The sequence below is a fragment of the Elephas maximus genome, chromosome 6, assembly GCF_024166365.1.
Source record: "Elephas maximus indicus isolate mEleMax1 chromosome 6, mEleMax1 primary haplotype, whole genome shotgun sequence".
In the NCBI taxonomy this organism is placed as follows: domain Eukaryota; kingdom Metazoa; phylum Chordata; class Mammalia; order Proboscidea; family Elephantidae; genus Elephas; species Elephas maximus.
This window is the reverse complement of record NC_064824.1, coordinates 71,103,928-71,130,830: the sequence shown is the minus strand read 5'-3', so window position 1 is coordinate 71,130,830 and position 26,903 is coordinate 71,103,928. Positions and strand designations below refer to the sequence as shown.

Genomic DNA, 26,903 nt, shown 5'->3' with positions numbered 1-26,903 from the left:
AGGATGGTAACAGAGCAGTTAATGAGAGGATCTGGGTGCTCCCCTTCCAAAACTCAGACTTTGCTTTTCTGCTTGGCATTTCACTTAAAGCAAAACCACCAGGGGAAAAAAACAACAAAAATCAAATGCTCTTCTCTTCAGAAACCAGTAGCAGAATTCAGCTCCAGGAGGAGCAGCTATCTTTCCCTCTTCCTCAACACCTTTTCTTGCCTGTTTGAGACCTTGGAAGAAGTGTATTGAGATCCCAAGAGTACCTATAACATATTAAACCTCAGAGTCTTAACCTCCTGCTTGAGGGAATGAAGAAGAGACATTTCAACATATAACATGTGCACATGTGAAAACAGAAAGTGAGTAGAAAAGCAACACAGGCATCAGAAAAGTTAGCAAATACATTCTCTCTGGAAGGCAACTGTTCACTACAACTATTCTGTGTGTGCACCCATGTGTATGTGTTGTGTATGTGTGCATAGAACCAAAAAGAAGCAGAATAGTTAAATCTTTAAGGAAAACTGCCTGGCTCTGGAGCCCAGAGAAAGAGGGAGGAAAAAAAAAAAAAAATAGCCTACCATAATCCCAAAACTAACACTCCGTTTTCCAAGTAAATAAACCAGTTGCCATTAAGCTAATTCTGACTCATGGCAACCCCATGTGTGGCATAGTAGGACTGTTTTCAATGGCTGATTTTTCAGAAGTAGATCTCCAGGCCTTTCTTCCAAGGTGCCTCTGGGTGGATTTGAACCTCCAATCTTTCAGTTAGCAGCCGAGAGTGTTAACTGTTTGCACCAAGTAAATAGGTAGAAGATAACAGCTTTTTTTTCCTCTTTATGTAATGAATATTTGAGGAAAGGAGAAGGCATATCTATAAATGACTTTCGACACTTAAATGGTGAAAATTGCTCAATGCACCCAGTAATTCCTGAATGACTCTTTGGCTGCGCTCACCAGACGAGCTGGAAGAGGAGCAGCATCTGGCCACATTAATAAGGAATGGGGTTGGAGAGAGCATTCAACATCTGTCGAATGCTTACTACGACCCAGACAACTAGGTGAGCACTGAATAATGTCATCATGTTTAATCCAGCTGGTTAAAGATTATCTTTATTCTGCAAAAGAAGAAACAGATGCTCAGCAAGGTGAGGCATCGTGCCTAAGGTCACAAAGCTAGTAGTTGTGACATCTCTAATATGAGCAGGCCTGAGTGTGTGTTTTGCTGCATTTCTCTGCCTGTACAGCAAGATGCTCTGGATGCAGGCTAGGTCTAGTTACCTGGAGCTCATCCTAAGCAGGAAATACTCCATGCAGTTAAAAACCCTTTGCTAAAGAGTAGACATTCTATAACCCCTGACCGAAAATCTTCTCTCAACACCAAGCCCGGAAATGAAGACATTTCTATCTGCACCTGGAAACCAAAGGAGGAGGACAAAAGAGACTATCTTTCTGCAAACAGGTAGAGATGAGACATGGGGTGGTTGACAGTCTAAGGAAAATGCAACACAGTGACTAAAACAGGAGCAGTAATTTCAAATTCTTTTTATTACTAAGACCATATAACCATAGAGCAGAAAGATATCCAAAATGGTAAAAGTTCATGGCCTCCATGTAGGACATCCACCATGAGAAATACTTTTATTACTATGACATATTAATATCTCACTCTGAGTTGAGTGGTTTGGGCAGAGCCAAGTGATTTTGAAAATTAAAAATTTGTAAATAAACTACTCTGGATTTCTTAGGGCAAAACTGAATCAAAATAATAACATTGTTATCAACATGGAAACCCTCCTTGAGCTCAAAAAGGACAATTTCTCAGGAGCTAGACCTACAGGTTTCTAAATTGTAAGTTCATCCATAACCATGGTTGCTACCATGTTCTCGAAGTTGTCAGGACCATCAGCCCAATAGTCACCTACATGGGTACCCCCTCTTTTTAACTCTGGTCTGACTTGGAAAAACTCATTACGTATAACGACCTCTTGAGAGAATGGTTTTTCACTCTTCAGGGAACTGATTTTGCTTAGTGCATTATTTTGTACTCACTGATATTTCTTAACTGAAAACGCACAAATTTCAAATTATATAAGACATTTTGATTGTACTAAGGGATACAAATAAGGCAATATAATGGAGATCAAAGACAGGTTGTAAAATAAATTTGATACACATGGTATCTCCTTTTTTATTCCCTTTAGGTTGGTTTCATAAAAATCTATATTTGGAGGACACTCTGAACGGAAGATGTTGTAACAAGCAAATGTCTTTGATTGTCCCCTAACAATATGAAGAAGTGAAAGAAGGGGGCCTCTCGGACAAACGTATCAAGGCTAAGAAGACTTTTAAAGGCTTACTTTTTCAGTTAGCAAAATTTTCCTGAAACATCTAAAGCATTATTAAAGAATACAGATTACTATTATAAAATGGTCTAGTTATATCTAGAGGCACTAAAGAAAATCATTGGGGATAGCCTTGACCGTCAAGTAAAAAACGTTTTTGTGTTTGTCTGCCTTTGTGGACTGGAAGGACAACTCTTAAAAATATTTGAGCCAGTTTCAAGAATGGGTAGAGTAAAAAAAATGTAAGGAATAAAGGAATTTAAGGAAATATGGATAATAATATTATAGGTTTGTGAGTGAAAGGACAGTTCATTTATGTCAGGTTGTTTGAAATATTTATTTTATACAGTTGAGGATATGGTACTTATATACTATGTTTTGCTGTAGTAACCTGGGAGGCATAAAGAGTATGGACGTAGAAGTTGGATGAGCTGGGCCAAGCTCTGTCACTACAAGGTTTGTAACTCTGGGCAAGTAACTTACTTCTTTGAGCCTAAATGTCTCCATCTGTTAAAAGAGGTTACAATATGGACTAACTAAAGCATGTAAAATATACCATGACTATTCAATACTATTACATTTCTTCCCTCCTTCTTTGCAAATATGTTGATTCATCCAGATGAAAATGCCTGTGCTTTAGGCTTTTAGTCTGAACAATAAAAAGCCATCAGCTCTGGTGAATGTCCTGCTGAAGAGAACGCCTCCATTTGCTTGGCAAACAAAGGAAAATTACTTGGGATGCGTTCTGGTTCAGCATGTTATCATTTGATGACATTCCTTTAGCTACAGAATTCGTGTTTTTATGGTTCTAAGATTTAAAGTTAATCTTTATTTTAAAGATGAGATTCTTTAATTCTCTATAATTTCTTAGAGCTACATTTCCTAATTCTCCTGTCTCACCACTCAAATGTTGGCACGTTTGGTGAAAAAGTCTTATGTAGGATATTGCAGCAAAAGCTAGAACTGAAGATAGATATGCTAAAAGGAGCTCAAGTTAAACAGAAGGCCTGAGAAATGTGATGCAAATACCCTTTTTGACATTAGCAGGAATGAGTATGAATGAAGCCAAATGGATGCTTCTGGGCTGCAATCAACAGACTCTTAAATTTGAAATCTCGGTTTCCATCAAAGACGTTTATTCTGATAACAAGATGAAAACACTTCTTGAGAATTCCTACGTTATGAAGCTGAAATACCAAAGGGTTCATACCCTTTGAGCAGCCTGTCATTCCTGTTTCCATTGTTCTTCCACATGCCTTCTATTTCAAAGCTATTACAGCCGAACACTGTGTACAGAGAGAGGCTTTGAGAGTAGTGGAATATTCTCCCGAGAATTACTGTAGGCAGCACCAGGCTCAGCGCAGTGCCAGAGATGGATACATTATACTGCACAAGATGTGTGATTAGTCAATAGAGAGAAAAAAGTTACACACACTGCCGTCTCCCACAAAAAAGAACAAGCTATTGTAGAAATGATGATGCCATGTGAAAAGGTTAATCATAGTCTGGCAATTACAGTGTTGGATGCAAACATACTTTTGCTGAGACTGTGAGTTTCCTTGATTAGAAGCTCTGTTCCCTGCTGGGACCTTCTCCAGCACCAAGACGTCTTGGTCATGTTCTTTAAGTCTGACTGTATTCGCCTCCACGTCCTGCAAATACAAATTACACCGCATACAGATGCTGCCGTTTATTCAGACAATGACAAAATTTCAAACGCTTCAGAAACTCATTTGGTGCTTGTGATGCTAATTGTTGCGTCGACAAATTAAGTCATTTTCAAAGTCAAGGGCTGCAATGGTCAGAGACAGGACCAGGCAAGGCTTCAGTCACGTGTTTTTAAAACTCTGCTTTTACCCCAAGTTCAGAAAAACAACAGAACAGACAGTATTATGGTTTGTGCTCTAAGAAACCTTTGGGAGAGGGTGGTATGGCAGGAAGGTAGGAAAGCAAGTAGGTTTACTTACTCATTCTTAATAAAAATGTGTGGCAAATAGCACTCAGCTTCAGCCAAGTTCTTTCGTTCTGATTTTCCTCCGTGTGTGTTTAGTCTCCTCAGGACTGGCACCTTTTTCTCTAATCAAAAGACTACTTCTTTGTTTAAAAAATCATTTAGTTTTATCTTCGTATTGCTTAAATATGTTTCCGGTTATTATGAATGCTTTTATAAATTATACCAGCAATAACGGTTCTAATCTGATTTTTTTCAAATACTTTCTTGGCCGGGTGTAAACTCTATATGTGTAAAATTCAGAGTTGGCAAAGTTTGCCTCTAAATTTCAATGTCATTTTAAATTATTTAAATAATTTCCTCATCATTTGGTTCCCATTTTCAAAGATATTAGCTAAAAGCCAGTCAAATCCCATGTGATATTTTTCTATATTATTCAATGATATAAAATTAAATTGAACTTTTTTGCATTAAGAGAATGTAATCCTGGGATGCAGCGCTGTCAGCAATTTTGTCCCCTAATGCATATTTTTAAGGCCACATAGGGACAGACATCCTTGCGTGAGGAAGGAGAATTCCATTGTAAATCGTCCTTAAATAATGCCACACATACCAGAAGGCGCAGAATCTACGTGGAGGACTTGGGGGTGAGGGAGGGAAAGATGCTAAGGCTGGGAGATGGAGAGGAGGGGATCTGTCCTGTGAACAAGAAGAAAAGGGGAGACAGCAAGTGAAAAGCTAGAGAGAGCAGCCTCTCTGGGTGAACTCAAGCTAGGGCGGAGGACCGTGGGTCACCTGAGAAGCCAGGAGTGACGGGACATTGCTGTCATGGCCAGCAGCCCTCAATCTGGCCTCCATCAGCCAAACTGAGTCGTTACTCCAAGGGACCAGACACCATTTCTTCTAAACATCACCCACTCTCACAAACACCTTGACAAATTTAAGTTAGGTTCATATTCAGAGCTCACTTAAAGTGAAATTTCAAGGTTCCCTCTACTACTCCAAGTGTGCTTCACCTACTTGCCGATGTCTAAAATTTCTTTAATATGCAACAGTTTTCGATAAAGCATTTAAAATGTAAACCCTTGGCTGGAGGACCCATGATTGAAATTAATTCCCACTAAAATATAATCACTCAATAAATCAAAGAGGGTGTATGATGATATGGGAAAGGTTTAGACTTGAGAAGAGAGAGGAGGTGGAGACTAGGAAGGTCTAAGAGATAAAAATACATGGCCAGAGGGGGCTGTCACTGAGTTGGGGAGTGGGTGGAGGACACAAAAGAGAAACCCTAGGAGTGCCAAAGAGGAACGTCTCAAACTTTGATATTGCCAGGGAAGCCCTATTTATCTTCAATTCTACATGGTCCAGTGCAGGTGTGTGCTGAGGGATTTGATCCAGCATTGCACCCGCATTTTCAGCTCTGCTGGAACATCACCTCTGGGCCCCAGAATGCCACCCGTGGACTGAACATGCCAGTCTTGTAACCAAGGCCCTTTGTTCGTAGAAATCCATTAATCACAGTACTGCCCTTTTAACACCATGCTCAAATCTCTGCTTATTTGGCAAAAGGACAGGCAGAATTTCCCTTAGCCACACTTTGCCTTGGACTTACCCTCAGGATCCGGTTGAAATCCTCCTTGTCTACTCTTAAGAAATGACAATTATCTTCTCGCAAGACGATAGAGGCAGCTCGAGGGGCATCGTTGACTAGTGCTAATTTGCCAAAGTCATCTCCCTCGTGCAGGGTGCAGACCACACCCTGGAGACAGCAGAACAGTCAGATGAGGACGACCCCTGAAACAAAGGAAACACCCACCGCCTCTCACCACAAGACCCTACCCCCTGACACTGTACCTATATAAACGGGTCATGCCTAGCCCGCTGTCATCAGATGGCAAAGAGGGCTTATGTAATTAAAGCTATAATCTTTAATTCTTCCCAAAGTGTTTCACTTTAGGTTAGTCTCACCAATAAAACTACATTGAGTAATACGGCCATAGCCTAATTTAAATGCATATACTATAATCTATAAGGAGATAAACTCCCAGAAAGTATAATGCTACTCAAAGTGTAATGGTTTAGATAACTTATGATTAGAGATGCAATAATGTCCTTTTATATAGGGTAACAGTGTTGTTGCAGGTTTAATTGTAGCCCTATTATATAGGGTAACACTGTTGTTGCAGGTTTAATTGTAGCCCTATTATATGGGGTAACAGTGTTGTTGCAGGTTTATCTGTAGCCTTATTTTACAGGGTAACAGCGTTGTTGCAGGTTTAATTGTAGCCCTATTATATGGGGTAACAGTGTTGCTGCAAGTGTAACTGTAGCCCTATTATATAGGGTAACACTGTTGTTGCAGGTTTAATTGTAGCCCTATTATATGGGGTAACAGTGTTGTTGCAGGTTTATCTGTAGCCTTATTTTACAGGGTAACAGCGTTGTTGCAGGTTTAATTGTAGCCCTATTATATGGGGTAACAGTGTTGCTGCAAGTGTAACTGTAGCCCTATTATATAGGGTAACACTGTTGTTGCAGGTTTAATTGTAGCCCTATTATATAGGGTAACACTGTTGTTGCAGGTTTAATTGTAGCCCTATTATATGGGGTAACACTGTTGTTGCAGGTTTACCTGTAGCCTTATTTTATAGGGTAACAGTGTTGTTGCAGGTTTAACTGCAGCATTACATTGTTAATACTTAGAACCACACTACTAAATGAAATACAATAAAGTTGCAAAAAGATATACATACCTTGCCATAAATGACTACATTCACTGATCCTTTTAGAATAATGTACCAGGAGGTACCTTCTTCTCCCTGGTTAAACACTAGATACAAAAAGATGAAAAGACTTATGACAAGAATAGAAGCACATCAATATAAATTACAGCTTATCAAATCATCATTTTTAAGTCCCCAGAATTATACATTTATTCCAGAAAGGGGAAAAAAAATTACTGGCTGATACTAACTTATTCGGGGGAATATTATTTTCTTTTCTGTAGACTCTGAAAGGAACAGAAACACCGCACTACTTGCTATGCTCCAAAAGACAGTTTTTTTTTTAATAGATATCTATTTACTAGCAACCCATTTCTTAAAGTAATACACTTTCCTCAGCAATTCATCAAAAGCTGTTACGCTATAGAAAAGAGTTTTTAAAAGTAATCTATTAACGTGAAGTTTGAACACATGCAAATCAGCACCATATGGGTACCTGCATTTTTGTTTGTGTTTGCTGTGTAGACCTACATAGTAAAAAAGATGGGTTGGAATGATAACCACTAAATTCAGGGTAGGCGTTAACTTGAGGAGGGAAGGTGAAGGATGAGATAAAGAAAGAAACACAAGGGCCTTCAACTGTAGCTGTATAATTTCATTTCTTTAAAAAAAACTAAAGAACATGGGGCATTACGTTAGTGTCTGATAAAGTTAGATAAAAAGGTGTCGGTAATGGTCTCTATTTTTGTTTGAAATATTTCATAATAAAATGAAATCAGTCAGTTTGAAGGAAAAGAATACAAGAAGTTATGTTATCAGTGATAATAATATTAAAGTGTGCTTTTAAAATTTAAAGAAATGACATTACCACAAAAATAAATATCAATGTTAGAAATACCACTTTTGCTAACTGAAAATAAAATATTTGAAATGCAATTTTTTTTAACTTTTTTTTCTTTTATAATTCACGTTTCGCGCTTATTTGACTAAATGAATTCAGGTTGAAGAAAGAGCAGGATTTTCCAAAGTGAGTCTCTTGAAAAGTCAATGGATGCTCCGTTAAGTAAGTGTTCTATCTTCACTAGGTTCAGGAAGTGTTGGTTTAAATATAGTGAACATTTTTCTTTACCACAGAACTTCTGAGAACCTTTAGTATATTGACGTGTCTTATGATTCTCCGAGATTAGAGAAGGCTGCATTTCCTGGCCTTATTAGATGACTAGCCCATTTTTTAAGACTAAAACATTTGTAGGACTAGCAGAAAATGCCAGATTAAATAATATTGTTCATGTACATTAATATTAAGTTTCAATTTCTTGCTTCCAAATATATCATGGAACTAAATTATAACTCTGGTTCTGGGGAGATACTATATATTAAAATGCAAAAACAAAACCAAACCAGTTGCCGTTGAGTTGATTCTGACTCATAGTGACCCCATAGGACAGAGTAGAGTTGCCCCATAGAGTTTCCAAGGAGCAGCTGGTGGATTCGAATTGCCAACCGTCTTAGTCAGCAGCTGAGCTCTTAACCACTGTGCCACCAGGGCTCCATACTATATATTAGAACTGCATAAATATTTAGGGAAATGAAATAGTCTGGTTCAGAGGTTATAGTATAAGTGAGAGAAAAAAGAAAGCAGGATAGTTCAATTGTCATTCTAACCAGCAATCTCAGCAAACAGATTAATTCTTCTAAAGCCACAATCTGAACCAAGTTCACTGTGAAAATGTACCAGGCTGCCTTGTGTCTTGCCTGAAGAGCAGCAACTTCATCCCACTCTCTTTAAACATTGGTTAAGTGTTTGGCTGCGAACCAAAAGGTTAGCAGTTCAAATCCACCAGCCACTCCTTGGAAACCCTATGGAGCAGTTCTACTCTGTCTTATAGGGTCGCTCTGAGTTGGAATCAACTCGATGGCAATGGGATTTGTTTGGGTTTTTTTTTTTTTTTTAACATTAAAGCTTCTTGAGCCAGCAGGATAGGGAGCAAGTGAAGACTCTTGGGCTGGCAACCTCTACACACGCTGGTACTAAATGATGACCATATTTCAGAGTAATTGACACTTGCTGGAAATAATCACAGGTCCTGAAAAACAAAAGTGGCATGCGACATCCTGCCAAGTCAGCCCTGGAGCCAAGAAAGGGGAGCATTTGCAGTCAAGCCCTTGCGTGGCACAGGCTCAGGAGGAGTGCTGGTCAGGTGCAGTGTGCAATCACAGTGCTCACTTACACACAGTTCCTCCTTTGGCATGGGACTCGAAAATGAGAACACCTGCTAACTCCCGTTTCACCTAGAAGAAAAAGAGAAAGAATGCTGAGAGGCTAGATTTATAAATAAACAAATAAAATGGTAACTTGTTCTCTTTCTGGAGTGTAATGCTAATTGTACGCTTGCTTGTTGAAAAGGGTATTACCAATGAATAAGCTGTCAGTTTTATAAAAATTCTGCTGCAAAAGACCTCTTTAAAGTGTTAAAAAGCAAAGATGTCACTTTGAGGACTAAGGTGCACCTGACCCAAGCTGTGGTCTTTTCAATTGCCTCATATGCATGCGAAAGCTGGATAATGAATAAAGAAGACAGAAGAGGATGGATGCATTTGAATTATGTTGCTGGTGAAGAATATTGAATATACCATGGACTGCCAGAAAAGCAGACAAATCTGTTTTGGAAGAAGTATAGCCAGAATGCTTCTTAGAGGCAAAGATGGCAAGACTTCATCTCACATACTTTGGACACGTTATCAGGAGGGACCAGTCCCTGGAGAGGGATATCACGCTTGGTAAAGTAGAGGGTCAGAGAAAATGAGGAAGACCCTCAGAGAGATGGGCTGACACAGTGGCTGCAACAATGGGCTCAAACATAGCAAGATTGTGAGAGCAGTGCAGGACCAGGCAGTGTTTCATTCTGTTTTACACCGGGTCGCTTTGAGTCAGAAGCAATTCGACATCACCTAACAACAACCCTTGCTTGCCACACAACCGTCTCTTTCTTTGCTTGCTGCTATTCTCATCTGGAGCTGCTTTCACTAGATTTGTCCCTAGATTCTTTAAGCTCTTACAAAATGACTTTACAACATCATACAAGACAAATTCCTTAGAGACAATTAAGGACATAGCTTTTTTTCTAGAATATAAGACCACCTATGACATCAAAGGAAACCCTGGTGGCGTACTGGTTAAGTGCTATGGCTGCTAACCAAAGGGTCAGCAGTTAGAACCCACCAGGCACTCCTTGGAAACTCTATTAGGCAGTTCTACTCTGTCCTATAGGGTCGCTATGAGTCGGAATCGACTCAACGGCACTGGGTCTGGGTTTATGACATCAGATGACTCTGGTGTTATTACAGGCCCTTCCCCACATCCCATGAATGCTTCACCACAAACATGTTGCAAATTCAATGCATTGAAGTTGAAAATTAAGCTTAAATGTGTGAGCGGATTTACATCCCAAGATAGCAAAGAAAAAAATCTCTTTTTCTAAAAATTCCAAATTGTGGTCCCAAATTATGGCTCTATTCCCTCAAGCAGCAGGTAGTCTGAGAATTTTCAGCAGTCCCTGAGTAGCCAGGGTGTGAGGTAGAGAGACGAGGCCACCCACAATCCCCTCAATTTCACGGGACTAGGGGTGTCAGAATAGTGGCATGCTAGGTCACTGGAGCACAGGTAGGGAGAAGGGGCCTTTCCTCACCTCCCTCTACAGCATGAACACCACAGACACGAGGGGCTCCCCAGGTGAGGCTCTAGGTCTCTGACACCATGTAGAGCATGGGCATGACAAGAACAGGAGTGGGGCTGGACCACTCCCTCGTATACTCCATGTAGATGAGCAAGCTTCCAGATCCCCACTAGTCCAGGGGATGGGGGGAATGTCAAGGCCGCCCTGTCTGGGTTGATGAAAACAATGGAGGCTCCATGCCAGGAACTCTCCCAGAATTAGGTAACAGTTTCCATGAATGTTGTGAGCCATAATAGAGAACTAATGAATCTACAGGGGCAATAAGCAAGTAGGGGCTTGCAGTAGAGAGTCAATTTGTGTAGGCCCAGGTCTGGGTGGCTGGGTGATAGAGAAAGCACAGGCAGTTGATGAAGACTGATAGAGTCCTTCTAGCTTGTGACCCAGTCCTAGGAGACTAGCGACAGAGAAAGAGAGAGACAAACAGACAGAGAGCAAGAGAGGCCATCTGAAGTGCAGGGGTTGTGCAGACTCCTGAGCCTATGCCTGGTTCCCAGTGACCTGGCCTCAGGTTTCCAGGGATGTTTTGACTTGGCTCAGGATAGCCAAGGGTGAGGTCTGATCTAACTCTGGGTAGTTAGGGTCAGAGGGAGGAATTGCCACGTAAGTGGCTGGTGACGAGGAATAGAAATATGGGAAGGTGAGGCCTGGATCCACTTCCAGCTGGGAACTGGATTCATGCTGATCCTTGCTATGCAGTAAATGATAAAGATGGGGTATGCCCACCTTGCCCTTTTTAGAGTGCAGTTGGCAGAGTCTCAAACCTTACAGTTGGTGGTGAGGATGGGGTTTGGAGCCCTGCTGCTTGAGGCTGCGGGAAATGCCTCACTGCTCTCAGCAAAGACCTGAACTTTCCCTTGCCCGGCCCCCAGAGCAGGGACCAGCAGGTGCTGCCATCTTGTGATAGCATAACATCACCTTTGGTGAACTGGTAATGAAAGAGCAAATTAGACATGTAGGTAAGATTTAGGGGCCTCAGTACAGAATCTGTGAAAGTTAGACATATTATTATTATATTGAATTAATAGCATATAGGAGACTCATGTTGCTGGGAAATCATGTTATTATGGAAGGAGGTGTTTCTGTTCCTATTCAGAAACCAAAACCTCCATCCACTGCCTTTCTAAATATCCTAATCAGGTTAGCATTCAGAGTTAGAGACAGTTAATGGGCCCTGTTTTTAGCAGGCTGTGCTAGTGTGTCCTAACATATCTGAACTGATGCTCTCTTGAACTTTCTGCTTCCTTTCTCATGGGGCAGGCAAGCATGGGTAGGACTGGCCCCTTGGGCCAAACCAGGTCATCTTGATTTCTCTCCTTCCTCCCTCTAGGGGAGGGATCCAGGCTCTCTTGGAGTCTGGCTCTTTCTTGCTCTCTCCTGATTGAATGTGCAGGTTCTAAGATTTAGATTTGAAGGATGAATCACATGTTTCAATTCTATTCATACCGGATTGTCTTGGTGTTTCGGAACATGGGCGACTACTAACATATTAATACTTCATTCCCTTTTGGTGATTGTTCTTGGGTATAATTTTCTTAGCACTCCATGAAAGGGAGGAGGGTGATGTGAGGTAGAATTCAGGCAGTCCCAGACCCTTTCCCACAACCATAATACCGTAATATTCTCCTCCAGTCCTAAAGCTGTTGTTGTTGTCGGGTGCTGTTGAGTCGATTCCAACCAATAGTGACCTCCTGCGACAGAGTAGAACTGCCCCACAGGTTTTCTTGGCTTTGATCTTTACACAAGCAGATCACCAGGTCTTTCTTCTACAGAGCCACTGTTTAGGTTCAATCTGACAACCTTTTGGTTAGAGGCTGAGTGCCTAACCACTGTACAACAGGGCACAAGTCCTAATCGTTGCATTTAACTCAAAATCCCCCTGATCTTGCTCACCTAAGAGGCAACTTACTGTGGTAGAAAGATGGGACAAGGCTTTAATGTGTAGGAGCTCTTCATAGATAATCTCTAGGTCATCCACCGTCCTTTGGCCAGGTCTACAAAGGGGAAAAAAAGGGAAATAATGAAGAGGCAAAAATGGAAAGGGCTTCAGGGATCAGTAATATATTCAGGCATTCTTCCTCTATAAAAAAGATATTGGCAGAGGGAAAGACTTATGCCATTATAATCCACGAGATGAATGTGTTCCTTGTTGGAAGGGAATCCAAGAGATCAGATGTACAAACAATTCTCCTCCCTTCTGCTCTCAGAGGAAAGAGAACCTTCACTTACATCGCAGTTTGCTAGCTTGACTCTCATTCTGTAGAGGATTATGCTAAAAAATTACTTTTCATCGCCACCTTAATCAGTAACAATAAAATTCAACTTTAATGCAACTACGAACAGTTGGGGTTAATCCAAATTCCTTGGGATCCTGTGTGATTTCTCAGCCAAAAAGAATAATAATGCTGCTGTTACTATTGGTTTGGGTTATGCCATATACTTCTTCCAAAGGATGTAAATAAAGAATGTACGTAGACTCAGCATTTTCTTACCTATCTGTTAGGGGTTGAATTGTGTCTCCCCAAAAGATATATTGAAGTCCTAAGTGCCAGTACCTGTGAATATGACCTTATTTGGGAACAGAGTCTTTGCAGATATAATCAAGTTAAGATGAAGTCCTTAGGGCAGGCCCTACTCCAGTATGACTCGTGTCCTTATAAGAAAAGGGAAAGAGACACAAACATACACATTGAGAACACCATGTGATGATGGAGACAGAGATTAGAGTGATGTGCCTAAAAGCCAATGCTAAGGATTGCTGGTAACATTAGGAGCTAGGAGAAAGGCCCAGAACAGATTCTCCCCTAGAGCCTTCAGAGAAGGTATGGCCCTGCTGACACAATGATTTCAGACTCCTAGCCTCCAGGCCAACAAGAGAATAAATTTCTGTTGTTTTCAGCCACCCAGTTAGTGGTTCTTCATTACAGCAGTCCTAGGAATGTTACCCTATATTAAACATTTAAACTTTAATGAGCTTCTGATGGTGTTTCATCATCATTTTACAATTTAATGAGTGTTCCTTGATTAAATAAATCCAGGAAGTGTTGGTATGCTGAACACAGCACTGAATTTGGAGTCTGAAGATCAGGTTCTAACTTCAGAGCAACGACTCATCATCCCCATGACATCAGAGCCTCAGTGTCCTTATCTGTACATTGGGGATAATGCCTTCCTGAGAGAGATGAAGTGAAAGCTAGAGGAAGCAGCAAATGTGAAGATACCTGCATATTTATTTGTGTAAGGAATAAAACAACAACAGCAACAACAAGGTGATCTTCAAAACCCATATCCTTGCAAAAGAAGTAAAGCAAGTTCACAAAGAAAAAATGACATTTTGGTCAAGCAAATAGGACCAGAAACTTAGTGAATTATTAGAGAAGTATTCTGAACAACCAAAAACTTTATTATAAATAAGCTAAAATAGTTAATTGCATTAAATGATCTTACAGCTGCATTATAATGCAGGAAAGGTGACAAATCTAGTGAGAGCTAATTGAGGAAGTAAGGGAACTCTTCATGTTCCTTGCATATTACTTCACAAGGACAGCTTTAACATGAACAAAAGGATATGGTATCACTTCTCTTATAAAATCAATGGAGGATATTTTTCGTAATCCTAACTCTACAAAAGACAGATATTAAATTCATGACCCAAGGAGACGTCAGCGAGGTTCACCTCCTGCCAAGGATCACCACTGAAGGACACATTGGTGTACCAATCTAGTACTTACTCCTGGAACCCAGAAGGCATGGGATCTATAAAGACACAGAAGGAAAAGCTGTGGCCACAAGAACTCCAGAGGAGCCAGGCCTTCTTAGCAAGGGGTCTAATCTACTACTTGACTTAGACATGGGGATTTTGAAACTGGGACCGTTGAGGATTTAAAAGTCAAGTGAGTCACCTCAGTCCATCCACTACTATAGAGGCAGCTAATGTGAAAGTCCCATGGTAGGCGTAATAGGATTATGGCTCTTCAGCACAAGGAGCAGTCCCGCTGTTCTTGCTACTTGACATCAGCTGCAAATAGCATGGAACCTTACTAGAAGCTTGGCTAAAAGAGAAAACAGTTAACAAGTCTCATTCTTACCTCCATGGGGTGGGCTATTATGGAGGGAGGAGAAAAACTCAGTGGGGAGGAAAAAAAGGGGTTAGAATTTAGCCCTAAAATCTTGACAGACTCAATGTTTGGAATTATGAGAGCAGATCTCTACAAGTTCAGAAGTGTTTATGTAATACCAATATGAAATCTATACATATCAACTCCTATGGGTTGAAAATAAGTCCTGCCTTTAGAAATCTATAAATCTGTTATATTAAAAAAATTTATTTCATCCAAGATTTAAAACGTGATGAAGAGCCCTGTCAGGTCATCTAGGCAGTATTCTAAAAACCTGACATAGTGATATAAGGCTGCTCTTTGAGCCAACACTTTGAGCCAGCAGTTAGTCTTAGGACCTGCACCACAGTAGGGAGTGGGGGGAGAGGTAAGGGTGGCAAAATTCAAGCTATTTTTGAAAACATATTCAACTTCCTTGCCTTCCCACACCATCAAGCACTCCCTGAAACTCTCTTCTCCCCCTGTGCTGCCTGCCCTCCTGGCTCTCTTCCTTCTTTTCTAAACATTTCTCTTCAATGTCTTTCTTGGTCTGTTGTTCTTTTGTCCACATCTTGAATTGTGCTCTGCCCCAAGGCTCTGTCTTTGTCTCTGATCTCTTTTCACTCTGCACTCTCCCTGGGAAAATCTCTAATTTTCATCTCCATGATGATGAGACCTACATCTTTATCTCCAAACAGACCTCTTTTCTGAGCCCCAGTGGCCTCCTGGACATCTCTTCCTACATAACCCACAAGTACCACAAGCTCAGACATCCAGAAGCATTCCCTCATCATGACATCTTTAAAACCAGATCTCAATTTATTTTTCCAAATTTGTCTATCTCCCTTGTTTTCAGACCTTCCTTTATGACCATATTCTCTCCTCCAACCATAGAGGCATCTCTCCATTCCCTAAACATGCTGTACTTTTTCATGCTTCAAAGCCTTTTCTCATGCTCTTCCCTTTGCCTGGGATATTTTTCTCAGCCTCAAACCTAGCTCAGATGTCACCTCTCCCAGATAAAACTGGCTCACCCATGGCACAGAGTCCTTTATTCTTCCATGGCACAGGGTCCTACTGCTATGGTAATCACCACTTATAGTGATGGATGTTGTTACCTTAACTATCCGTAACATTAGGCTCATCTTTTTAAAAGCAATAGTATCTGGTTGTGCACACAGCGCTGGATTGGAAGCAGAAACTGGATTTGAGATCTACATCATGAACTTCCTACTTGTATGAATGGTCTAATGACTAATTGCTGTATCTGTAAAATGGGAATAATAAACAGGATTGTTGTAAAGATCAAATGAGATAATATACATGACACATTGTATAAACTAGGAAATATGGCACAAATGCAAAGAGGCCTTAGGATCAGAGTGGGTATTCAATAAAGTTGATTGGATGAACGAGCACACAAGTTCTTATAATTCATGCTCAATCCAGGGTCTGCCCAAGGGAGACCACAGCAGTACCACAGACCAGTTCTTGTTTTGTGGCCTGAGGAGATGGGGCTTACACTCTGCTATCCCTCCCACTGAGGGCTAAGAGAGATGAGGTGCTCAAGGCAGCTCACTTCTATAATGACACATTTATGCCATGGCAAATAGTTAATTATTAATAAGGGGAAGGGCGTAGGATTAAAATGATGGACCTCACCTCTTACCCCAATTCTCTTGAAACAATAGAAAAGAGTCCTGGTGATATAATGGTTAAGCACTTGGCTGTTAACCAAAAAGTTGGTGGTTTGAACCCACCAGCAGCTCCGCAGGATTAAAGACCTGAGAAACTGCTCCATAAAGATTAAAGCCTAGGAAACCCTATGGGGCAGTTCTACTCTGTCACCTGAGGTCACTATGAGTTGGGATAGACTCAATGGCACACAAGAACAATAACAATCTTTACGAGAGTAGATTACCAAGTCCTTCTCCCCTAGAACTGCTGGGTGGGTCCAAACTGCCCACCTTCCAGTTAGCAGCCAAGTGATTAACCATGGCACCACCAGAGCTTGTTATATTTTCCTTAGATTTATTCCTCTAGTTGTATGGAACAAATTACCATCCTAGGCCTGCTGTGAGTACTCAGTCAGAGGAAGTCAAGATCGGGGGGCCCTGGACTAAGGGAACCATCGAGGACCAAGCAGCACCTGTGGGGCTGGGCCCTTCTTTGGCCAAATGTTTGGCTGCCATGCTAAAGGTGTGATAGAAAAGATATTTTAAAGTCCAAAAAGCACCAGAAAACAAATAACACCATGACCACCAAAAACAAAAATAGTTTAATCAGGAGACCACAAAATTTTAGGAGCTCTTGGATGATAGAAAGTAGATAGGAATAGAATGTCTGAAGAAGAATACTGGAAGCAAGCATAGCTCAGCACTCCCAGAAGAAAACCAGAATAGGAGTAAGCACTGTCACCAACAGGGGCTCTTCTTGGTCAAGCACAGGGGGCAGGAGTGGGTGAGGTCAGGTGAGTCATCAAAGGCTGCTTCATTCAGATGAGTTGGGCCATTCAGGTCCCTCTTTCCGACCCCCTCGTACTGGGCAGTGGATAGTGGCAGAGTTTACTAAAACCTGAGACCTGCTCCTTAGGACAAATGCCCAGGCAGGGCCCTCGGGGTGAGCACTGCAGCCTAAGAGAGAAGCAGAAAAGAGCGTGTGAAAACCCTGGGCCTTCCCTGGAGGTAGAGAAGGGAAAGAAAGGCAGCTCTCCAGGAGGGATATACATGGAGGGCTCCATTCCTAACGAAATCTTCTCTATTTTGGCAACTAATGGGAGAAGGTGTAGGGGGTGGCTTCAGCCAGCTGCTTCCCCCATGTACACTCCACAGCAAAGCCTACCAGCAAACATGCCCATCAAAGGGTCAGCCCCACTGCTCTCAGGGGAGGCTCTGTTGGGGTGTGAACCACTACACCTGCATAGAAACCCACATGATGGCCCATTCTACCCTGGGTCCTCCATTCATCAATGACCAACACACAGAAATAAAGACCTCCATGTGGACTCCCTGGATGCCGCAGAGAAGCCCACGGCAGCTGGTTGAAACCGAGTGGAACAAAGCCTAATAACAGCTTGGTCTCTGAGTCTTAAACAACATCCAAAATGAAAGGGGGAAAAAAAGGAAGAAAAAACAAACAAGCAAACAACCCTGTGGTCTACAGTGGTCAATGTAATCACAGGGCAGGACACTGTCATTTGGCAATCCACCCTGGGAACAGTGAACTGTGTGGGTCCTGTTTCCAGAAAAATTTTCAATAAGGTGAGAGAAGTCAGGACTTCAAGGTGTGAAGAGACTTACTTTAAAAAAAAAAAAAAGAGTAGATTCACCATTTGCAAAGTGACAGAAGCATTCGAGGGAGGTTTGTGTGAAACTAGGACACTGTCCCTCAGGGATGTTGCCATGTCATTAGGACCAAAAGCTGAGCTAAGTCACGCGGAGGAGGCCAGATGGAGCAAAAGTCAGCCCGGCCAATCTGTGCCCACCAAAGCAGAGCAAAACGTGAGCCCCTCCTGCCCCAGGTGGCTCTTGGCTGTTTGTGCAGCAACAACCGCAGAGAGAACAAACCAGCCCCTCGGGGCCACCAGCTCAGAGCTGCTATGCCATCTAGTGTCTCAGACAAGGCTCACCTCTCTCCTCACATCAGACAAAGGTTCTCCTCTTGATCTATACCCCCTCCTCCCAGGAGCACCTGATAACACCTCAAACTGGGTGTTAGCCACCCCAATCACTGAACAAAGTTGTATTTTAAAAGTGGGGCTTCTTATGGCAAATAGTGGCAGTTTCATGCTTTGGTCTTTAAGGGGTGGCAGGGAAAAGATGGAGAAGAGCTTCCACAAATCAGCCCCCAGCCTGTTGAAATAGTAATGAAAGGGTCCCAAGGACTGAAGGCAATTTGGCTTTCAAGAGTAAAGGGAACAGTCGCCCGAGCAGGAGGCACTAACTCCCACGTACCTTCATAAGAGTAACCTACAAGGCCAGGGACTGAATTGACTCTCGGGCTGCTCTGAGTGGCAGCTGGTGAATGTACCCGGTCTTTACTCGTCCTTCTCCAGATGTCACAGGGAGAGATATTAGGCACCCCTGCTTCTTTACAAACCTGCATGGTGCCACGTTGATGTGGATTTGTTGGATCCTGCTGTGGAAAGGCCTAGTTTCTGCAGGGGATGCATTCTGGCAGCAATGTCTAGTTACAGACAAGATAATAAACGGGGATGGATGGAGAAGCAGTTTATACATTAAAGGATGGGAGGGCTCAGGTGATATTGGAAGCTGCTGGTAAATACAGTTTTATCAAGGAATTTATCAAGGTCAGAGACAGAGCTCCTCTGTTGGAACGTGGATAAAATGAAGGATTCATCCAGCCACCAAGCAGCACTTGGCATGGCCAGTGGTAAAATATGCAAATGAGAAAGCAAATAACCTAGTTCCTCTAGACCTGTCCCTCATAGACCTATTCCCTGGTACATGGGGGGAAAATACCCAGGGGCCTCAATGTTGTAACTATCTACTTAACCTGTGGTCAAGCTTCAAAATAACTGAAACGCCTTATGATTTTTTCTGGAAGGAGGGTGCTTTATTTTTGTGGCAACATTTTATCACAATCTTTTCAATTCTCCTGCTTATAAGTCATCTCTCATACTTGGATCATCATTTCCCAACACTTTAAAAAACTTCTAGAGATCTCACTTCTTCTACTCCCGTTTGTGGTGTGGTTAACCACCTCCTTGTCTAACAGTGTTTGTGGGTGGTATAGACGGTTAACGTGATCAGCTGCTATAACTGAAAAGCTGAAGGCTTGAGTCCGTCAAGTGGCACGATCTACTTCAGAAAAGTCAGGCAATGAAAAGCCTCATGGGGCACAGTTCTACTCTGACATGAGTTGGAATTGACTCAACAGCACGTGGTAACTGGTGCTTAATAATTAACAAAGCCAGCAAAACGTGTTTCTTTTCTTCACCTCCCAGGATCCTTGTTTCTTTTTCTTTGCAGCATCCCAAGTGTTAGGAGCCTGGTGAGTTGACATTTAAAGTGTCCTGCTCAGCTCCTCGCCACGTCACCACGCCTTCACCTTATCTTCAACTCAGAAAAGGGTATTTTTAGCTTATCAGATGCAACTGGGCCCCAGATGCTGACTTGGTAGAGAGAACATTTTCTAGCTCTGATACTAGAGCCTTTGTGAAGTTGGAAATGAGCACGGTCCACAGCTGCAGCAAAAGCTTTACGAACACTGGTGAGATGTGATGTCATCCCCATCAGGGCATGGGTAAGGGCTCCATAATTCAGGCCTCTCAGTGTTAAATTTTCTTAGGGCAATGTGGTTCGAGGTTTTACATGTTTAGAATCTGAATATGCCCCATATTTTTCCAGCAAAAGTGTTTACTATGAGGACCCTCCAGAAGTTTAACATAAAACATTTTCTTTTTTTTCTTCTTCTTTTCTTTTTTTGTGTTATTGTTGGCCCTATAGACCTGTCTAATCTTTTGCTGAAGGGTGAACCTCAGGAGTGACTTCAGTACTGAGTTAAAAGTGTGCCTGGAGGCCATGTTCTCAGGGTTTCTCCAGTTTCTGTCAGACTAACATTAAACTTTTAAAGGGTACAACTATAAATATTTTCCATTAAAAAACTGAAATAGCAGATTGAGAAAAATAAACAAATTTGGATGGAGTCAGGCAGTGTAACTACTTGCCTCTGAGTACAATGTATATATATATGTGTGTGTGTGTGTGTGTGTGTGTGCACTTCTTAGTGTTTTCATTTTATTCTTGTGTACCTCTCAATGTCTTCACTTACCTTGGTCATGTTGCGTTGACTTGGCTCATATTGTACAGTGCCTTTCTTTTCATCAGAATTAACACGCGTCTTCTAGTAAGTCTCCCTCTCTTCCTTTCTCACCCCGAAAACCATCAAAGAACATTGCTTTCTGTGTGTAAACCTATTCTCGGCTTTTTATAAAAGTGGTATCTTAAAAAAAATAATTCACCCTGATCAAGTGGGATTTATACCAGGTATGCAAGGCTGGTTTAATATCAGAAAAACCATTAATGTAATCCATCACATAAATAAAACAAAAGACAAAAACCACATGATCTTATCAATTGATGCAGAAAAGGCATTTGACAAAGTCCAACACCCATTTATGATAAAAACTCTTACCAAAATAGGAATTGAAGGAAAATTCCTCAACATAATAAAGGGCATCTATGCAAAGCCAACAGCCAATATCACTCTAAATGGAGAGAACCTGAAAGCATTTCCCTTGAGAACGGGAACCAGACAAGGATGCCCTTTATCACCGCTCTTATTCAACATCGTGTTGGAAGTCTTAGCCAGGGCAATCAGGCTAGACAAAGAAATAAAAGGTATCCGGATTGGCAAGGAAGAAGTAAAGTTATCACTATTTGCAGATGACATGATTATATACACAGAAAACCCTAAGGAATCCTCCAGAAAACTACTGAAACTAATAGAAGAGTTTGGCAGAGTCTCAGGTTATAAAATAAACATACAAAAATCACTTGGATTCCTCTACATCAACAAAAAGAACACCGAAGAGGAAATAACCAAATCAATACCATTCACGGTAGCCCCCAAGAAGATAAGATACTTAGGAATAAATCTTACCAAGGATGTAAAAGACCTATACAAAGAAAACTACAAAGCTCTACTACAAGAAATTCAAAAGGACATACTTAAGTGGAAAAACATACCTTGCTCATGGATAGGAAGACTTAACATAGTAAAAATGTCTATTCTACCAAAAGCCATCTATACATTTAACGCACTTCCGATCCAAATTCCAATGTCATATTTTAAGGGGATAGAGAAACAAATCACCAATTTCATATGGAAGGGAAAAAAGCCCCGGATAAGCAAAGCACTACTGAAAAAGAAGAAGAAAGTGGGAGGCCTCACCTTACCTGACTTCAGAACCTATTATACAGCCACAGTAGTCAAAACAGCCTGGTATTGGTACAACAACAGACACATAGACCAATGGAACAGAATTGAGAACCCAGACATAGATCCATCCACGTATGAGCAGCTGATATTTGACAAAGGACCAGTGTCAATTAACTGGGGAAAAGACAGCCTTTTTAACAAATGGTGCTGGCATAACTGGATATCCATTTGCAAAAAAATGAAACAGGACCCATACCTCACACCATGCACAAAAACTAACTCCAAGTGGATCAAAGACCTAAACATAAAGACTAAAACGATAAAGATCATGGAAGAAAAAATTGGGACAACCCTAGGAGCCCTAATACAAGGTATAAACAGAATACAAAACATTACCAAAAATGATGAAGAGAAACCCGATAACTGGGAGCTCCTAAAAATCAAACACCTATGCTCATCTAAAGACTTCACCAAAAGAGTAAAAAGACCACCTACAGATTGGGAAAGAATTTTCAGCTATGACATCTCCGACCAGCGCCTGATCTCTAAAATCTACATGATTCTGTCAAAACTCAACCACAAAAAGACAAACAACCCAATCAAGAAGTGGGCAAAGGATATGAACACACATTTCTCTAAAGAAGATATTCAGGCAGCCAACAGATACATGAGAAAATGCTCTCGATCATTAGCCATTAGAGAAATGCAAATTAAAACTACGATGAGATTCCATCTCACACCAGCAAGGCTGGCATTAATCCAAAAAACACAAAATAATAAATGTTGGAGAGGCTGCGGAGAGATTGGAACTCTCATACACTGCTGGTGGGAATGTAAAATGGTACAACCACTTTGGAAATCTATCTGGCGTTATCTTAAACAGTTAGAAATAGAACTACCATACAACCCAGAAATCCCACTCCTCGGAATATACCCTAGAGATACAAGAGCCTTCATACAAACAGATATATGCACACCCATGTTTATTGCAGCTCTGTTTACAATAGCAAAAAGTTGGAAGCAACCAAGGTGTCCATCAACGGATGAATGGGTAAATAAATTGTGGTATATTCACACAATGGAATACTACGCATCGATAAAGAACAGTGACGAATCTCTGAAACATTTCATAACATGGAGGAACCTGGAAGGCATTATGCTGAGCGAAATGAGTCAGAGGCAAAAGGACAAATACTGTATAAGACCACTATTATAAGATCTTGAGAAATAGTAAACCTGAGAAGAACACATACTTTTGTGGTTACGAGGGGGGGAGGGAGGGAGGGTGGGAGAGGGTTTTTTTATTGATTAATCAGTAGATAAGAACTGCTTTAGGTGAAGGGAAAGACAACACTCAATACATGGAAGGTCAGCTCAATTGGACTGGACCAAAAGCAAAGAAGTTTCCGGGATAAAATGAATGCTTCAAAGCTCAGCGGAGCAAGCGCGGGGGTCTGGGGAACATGGTTTGCGGGGACTTCTAAGTCAATTGGCAAAATAATTCTATTATGAAATCATTCTGCATCCCACTTTGAAATGTGGCGTCTGGGGTCTTAAATGCTAACAAGCAGCCATCTAAGATGCAGCAATTGGTCTCAACCCACCTGGAGCAAAGGAAAATGAAGAACACCAAGCCCACATGACAACTAAGAGCCCAAGAGACAGAAAGGGCCACATGAACCAGAGACCTACATCATCCTGAGACCAGAAGAACTAGTTGGTGCCCGGCCACAATCGATGACTGCCCTGACAGGGAGCTCAGCAGAGGACCCCTGAGGGAGCAGGAGAGCAGTGGGATGCAGACCCCAAATTCTCATAAGAAGACCAAACTTAATGGTCTGACTGAGACTGGAGGAATCCCGGCGGTCATGCTCTCCAGACCTTCTGTTGACACAGGACAGGAACCATCCCTGAAGACAACTCATCAGACATGAAAGGGACTGGTCAGCGGGTGGGAGAGAGACGCTGATGAAGAGTGAGCTAATTATATCAGGTGTACACTTGAGATTGTGTTGGCAACTCTTGTCTGGAGGGGGGATGGGAGGATAGAGAGAGAGGGAAGCCGGCAAAATTGTCAAGAAAGGAGAGACTGAAAGGGCTGACTCAAGACGGGGAGAGTAAGTGGGAGTAGGGAGTGAGATGTATGTAAACTTATATGTGACAGACTGATTGGATTTGTAAACGTTCACTTGAAGCTTAATAAAAGTTATTATAAAAAAAAAAAAAAAGTGGTATCTTACAATATTTGTCCTTTTGTGATTATTTCACTCAGCAGGCACTCACCACCTATTAACCTCAATTTTTTCATCTGTAAACTGCAGATGATAACATTAGCCCTACCTAGTTCACAGAGTTATTTTGAAGCTCAAAGAGATGACGTACGTGAGATGACCATATAAACTATATAGTGCTGCTCAAACACTAGTTTTTAGGTTTAGTTTATGGTTCTGGCTAACGGGTTGATGTGGGAGTAAACTGACTCTGATAACTGAAATGGGGCTGGGGGTTGTCAGCGGCTTCTATGCTACCTTTAGATTAAAATTTCCAGCAACCTTTTGAGGGAGCTGGGAAGAGAAGCAGATTAATGATCAAAAGTAGGGTTGCCAGATTTAGTAAATAAAAATATTACATGGGACATACTCATACTAAAAAAATCTTTATTGTTTACCTGAAATCCAAATTTCATTGTATTTAATCTGGTAACCCTCATCATAAGGCAATTTGAAACTGTAAAGCACTTAATTCCTGTGGAATCAGCTTTGAAAATGGATTTTAAAACTTTAGACTCTTATGGCCAGTTGGATTCTGCTGCTGACAAAACATAGCAGACCCCAAATAGCTAAAACAATGGTAAAAGAGAAGAACTAAATTGCAGGACTCACGCTTCCTTATTTGAAAACATACAATACAGCCTGGTACTGATATAAAAATAGACACATAGAACAATGGAATAGAATTGAGAGTCCAGAAATAAACCTGCACATCTACGGCCAAATGATTTTTGACAAGGGTGCTAAGTCCATTTGATGGGGAAAGAAGAGTCTCTTCAATAAATGGTGCCGGGCAAATTGTATCTCCACAAGTAGAAAAATGAAACAGTATCCTTGCTTCACACCATACACAAAAAGAAATTAAAAATGAATTAAGGATCTAAATGTGCAAACTAAAGCCATAAAGTTCTTAGATCAAGAATCGGCAACACTGTCAGGCCTACCTCTCAACAACAGATTATCTAATAACAAAAGCACAAACAGCGAAAGACTAAATAAATGAGACCTCATAAAAATTAAAAACTTTTCTTCATCAGAAGACTTTACCAAAAAAGTGAAAAACAAGCTACCAACTGGGAGAATATCTTCAGAAAACATATATCTGACAAGAATCTAATAACCTCTCTCTCTCTCTATATATATATAAACTTCAACAACTTAACATCGAAATGACAAATAACTCAATCATAAAATGGGCAAAGGACTTGAACAGACATTTCACCAAAAAGGGCATTCGAACGGCCACCAAACACATGAAAAGATGCTCAGCATCATTAGCCATCAGAGAGATGCAAATCAAAACCACACTGAGATACCATTACACTCCTACTAGGATGGCTAAGTTAAATAATAATAAATGTTAGCAAGGATGTGGGGAAATTGGAACCCTATCCATTGCTGGTGGGAATATCAAATGGTACCGCCACTGTGGAAAACAGTGTGGCGGTTCCTCAAAAAACTGAAAATAGAGCTACCCAGCAATTTCATTCCTAGGTACATAGGCAAAAGAAAGCAGAGCCTGAAAAAGTGACTTATACATCAATGTTCACTGCAGCACTATTCACGATGGCCAAAAGGTGGAAACAACCTAAATGCCCATCGATGGATGAATGGATAAACAAAATGTGGTATATACACACAATGGGATACTACTCAGCCAGTAGGGGAAACGAAGTCTTGATATGTGCTACAGTATGGATGGAGCTTGAAGACATTATGCTGAGCAAAATAAGCCAGTCACAAAAGGACAAATACTGTATGACATCATTTAAATAAGAAGACAAGAAAAGGCAAATGTATAGACACTAAAGTTTACTAGCGGTTACCAGGGCAGGAGGGAAGGGGAAAAGGGAGGAGGGTGTTTAACGGTGATAGAAAAATCACATTGATTAAGGGTAGGGTTGCACAGCTAATTATTGTAATTTCTGTCAGTAAGTTGTACATCAGTAAAAAGTTGAAATGGCAAAATTCGTGTGATAGAGATATTTACAGCAACAACAACAATAAAAAAAAGTAGCTTTGAGTCTGCTTATGTACAATCAAACACCTCAAGGGATTCGGTTCCTTGGTTTGGAGGTTTATGGTCATGGTGTCATGGGACATCCCAGTTAATTGGCCTAATAACGTGTCTAGTGCTTCTGTTCTGCCTCCGAGTTCATTGTGTAGTGCCCAGGGTCTTAAAAGCTAGCAAGTGGCCAGCCAAGGCACAACAGTCGGTCTCTATTCGCCTAGAGCAACAGAGGAAGGATAGTCAGGAACAGGAGAAGAATATGGAATTCATGGTTAATTGCCTCCACGAACAACTGCCTCCTTTGCCATGAGACCAGAAGAACTGGACGGTGCTTGGCTACCATTACTGAACATTTTGATCGAAGATTCCATAGAAGAATCCTGATCAAAAGGGATAAAATGCAGAGCAGAATTTAAAATTTTCATGGACTCTAGACTTTTTGGAGCCATGGAGGCTGGATGAACCCCTGAAACTATAGCCCTGAGATAATCTTCGAATCTTGAACCCTGAAGTCTTCTTAAAATCCAACTGTAGTTTAGCTTAACTAGTAAAAAAGGTCTGCCTTGGGCATTGGGCATTACACTCTTTTAAGTTGTATATGGGATCAAACTGACAACAGTAACTTGAAAGGTTGGACTGGAACCTTAGGGAATAGTGAGTTTATGTTAATGAGTGTGGAACAACTCAGAAAAGGAGGGTGAGAATGATTGCACAACTCAAAGAATGTAATCAGTGTTACTACATTGCGCGTGTAGAAACTGTTGAATTGGTTTATGTTTTGCTATGTATATTCTCAACAACAACAACAAAATAAATAAAATTTAAAGAAAAAAAACATAGCAGAGTTCAGGATATAAGCTTTAAAAAAAATGAAAGAA

The 26,903-nt window shown here is 41.1% G+C and overlaps 1 protein-coding gene across 16 annotated transcripts in view; it reads right to left on the bottom strand.

The window, feature by feature from the left end:
- The window catches only part of RAPGEF4 (Rap guanine nucleotide exchange factor 4), a 348,490-nt gene that overhangs the window by 58,534 nt on the left and 263,053 nt on the right, over positions 1 to 26,903 (bottom strand). For 15 of the 16 annotated variants that reach the window (XR_007517849.1, XM_049887456.1, XM_049887444.1 and 12 more), the window contains 5 exons: positions 12,654 to 12,738; positions 9,242 to 9,302; positions 7,041 to 7,117; positions 5,900 to 6,046; positions 3,870 to 3,985 (listed from right to left, as the gene is read on the bottom strand). Coding sequence is in view for 15 of the 16 variants with exons in the window: in XM_049887456.1 (XP_049743413.1) it covers positions 3,870 to 3,985; positions 5,900 to 6,046; positions 7,041 to 7,117; positions 9,242 to 9,302; positions 12,654 to 12,738 (486 nt within the window). In the remaining variant the exon portion in view is untranslated. Of the gene's footprint in view, positions 1 to 3,869; positions 3,986 to 5,899; positions 6,082 to 7,040; positions 7,118 to 9,241; positions 9,303 to 12,653; positions 12,739 to 26,903 lie in introns of those variants that run through there. The other variant, XM_049887457.1, reaches the window with a different exon arrangement.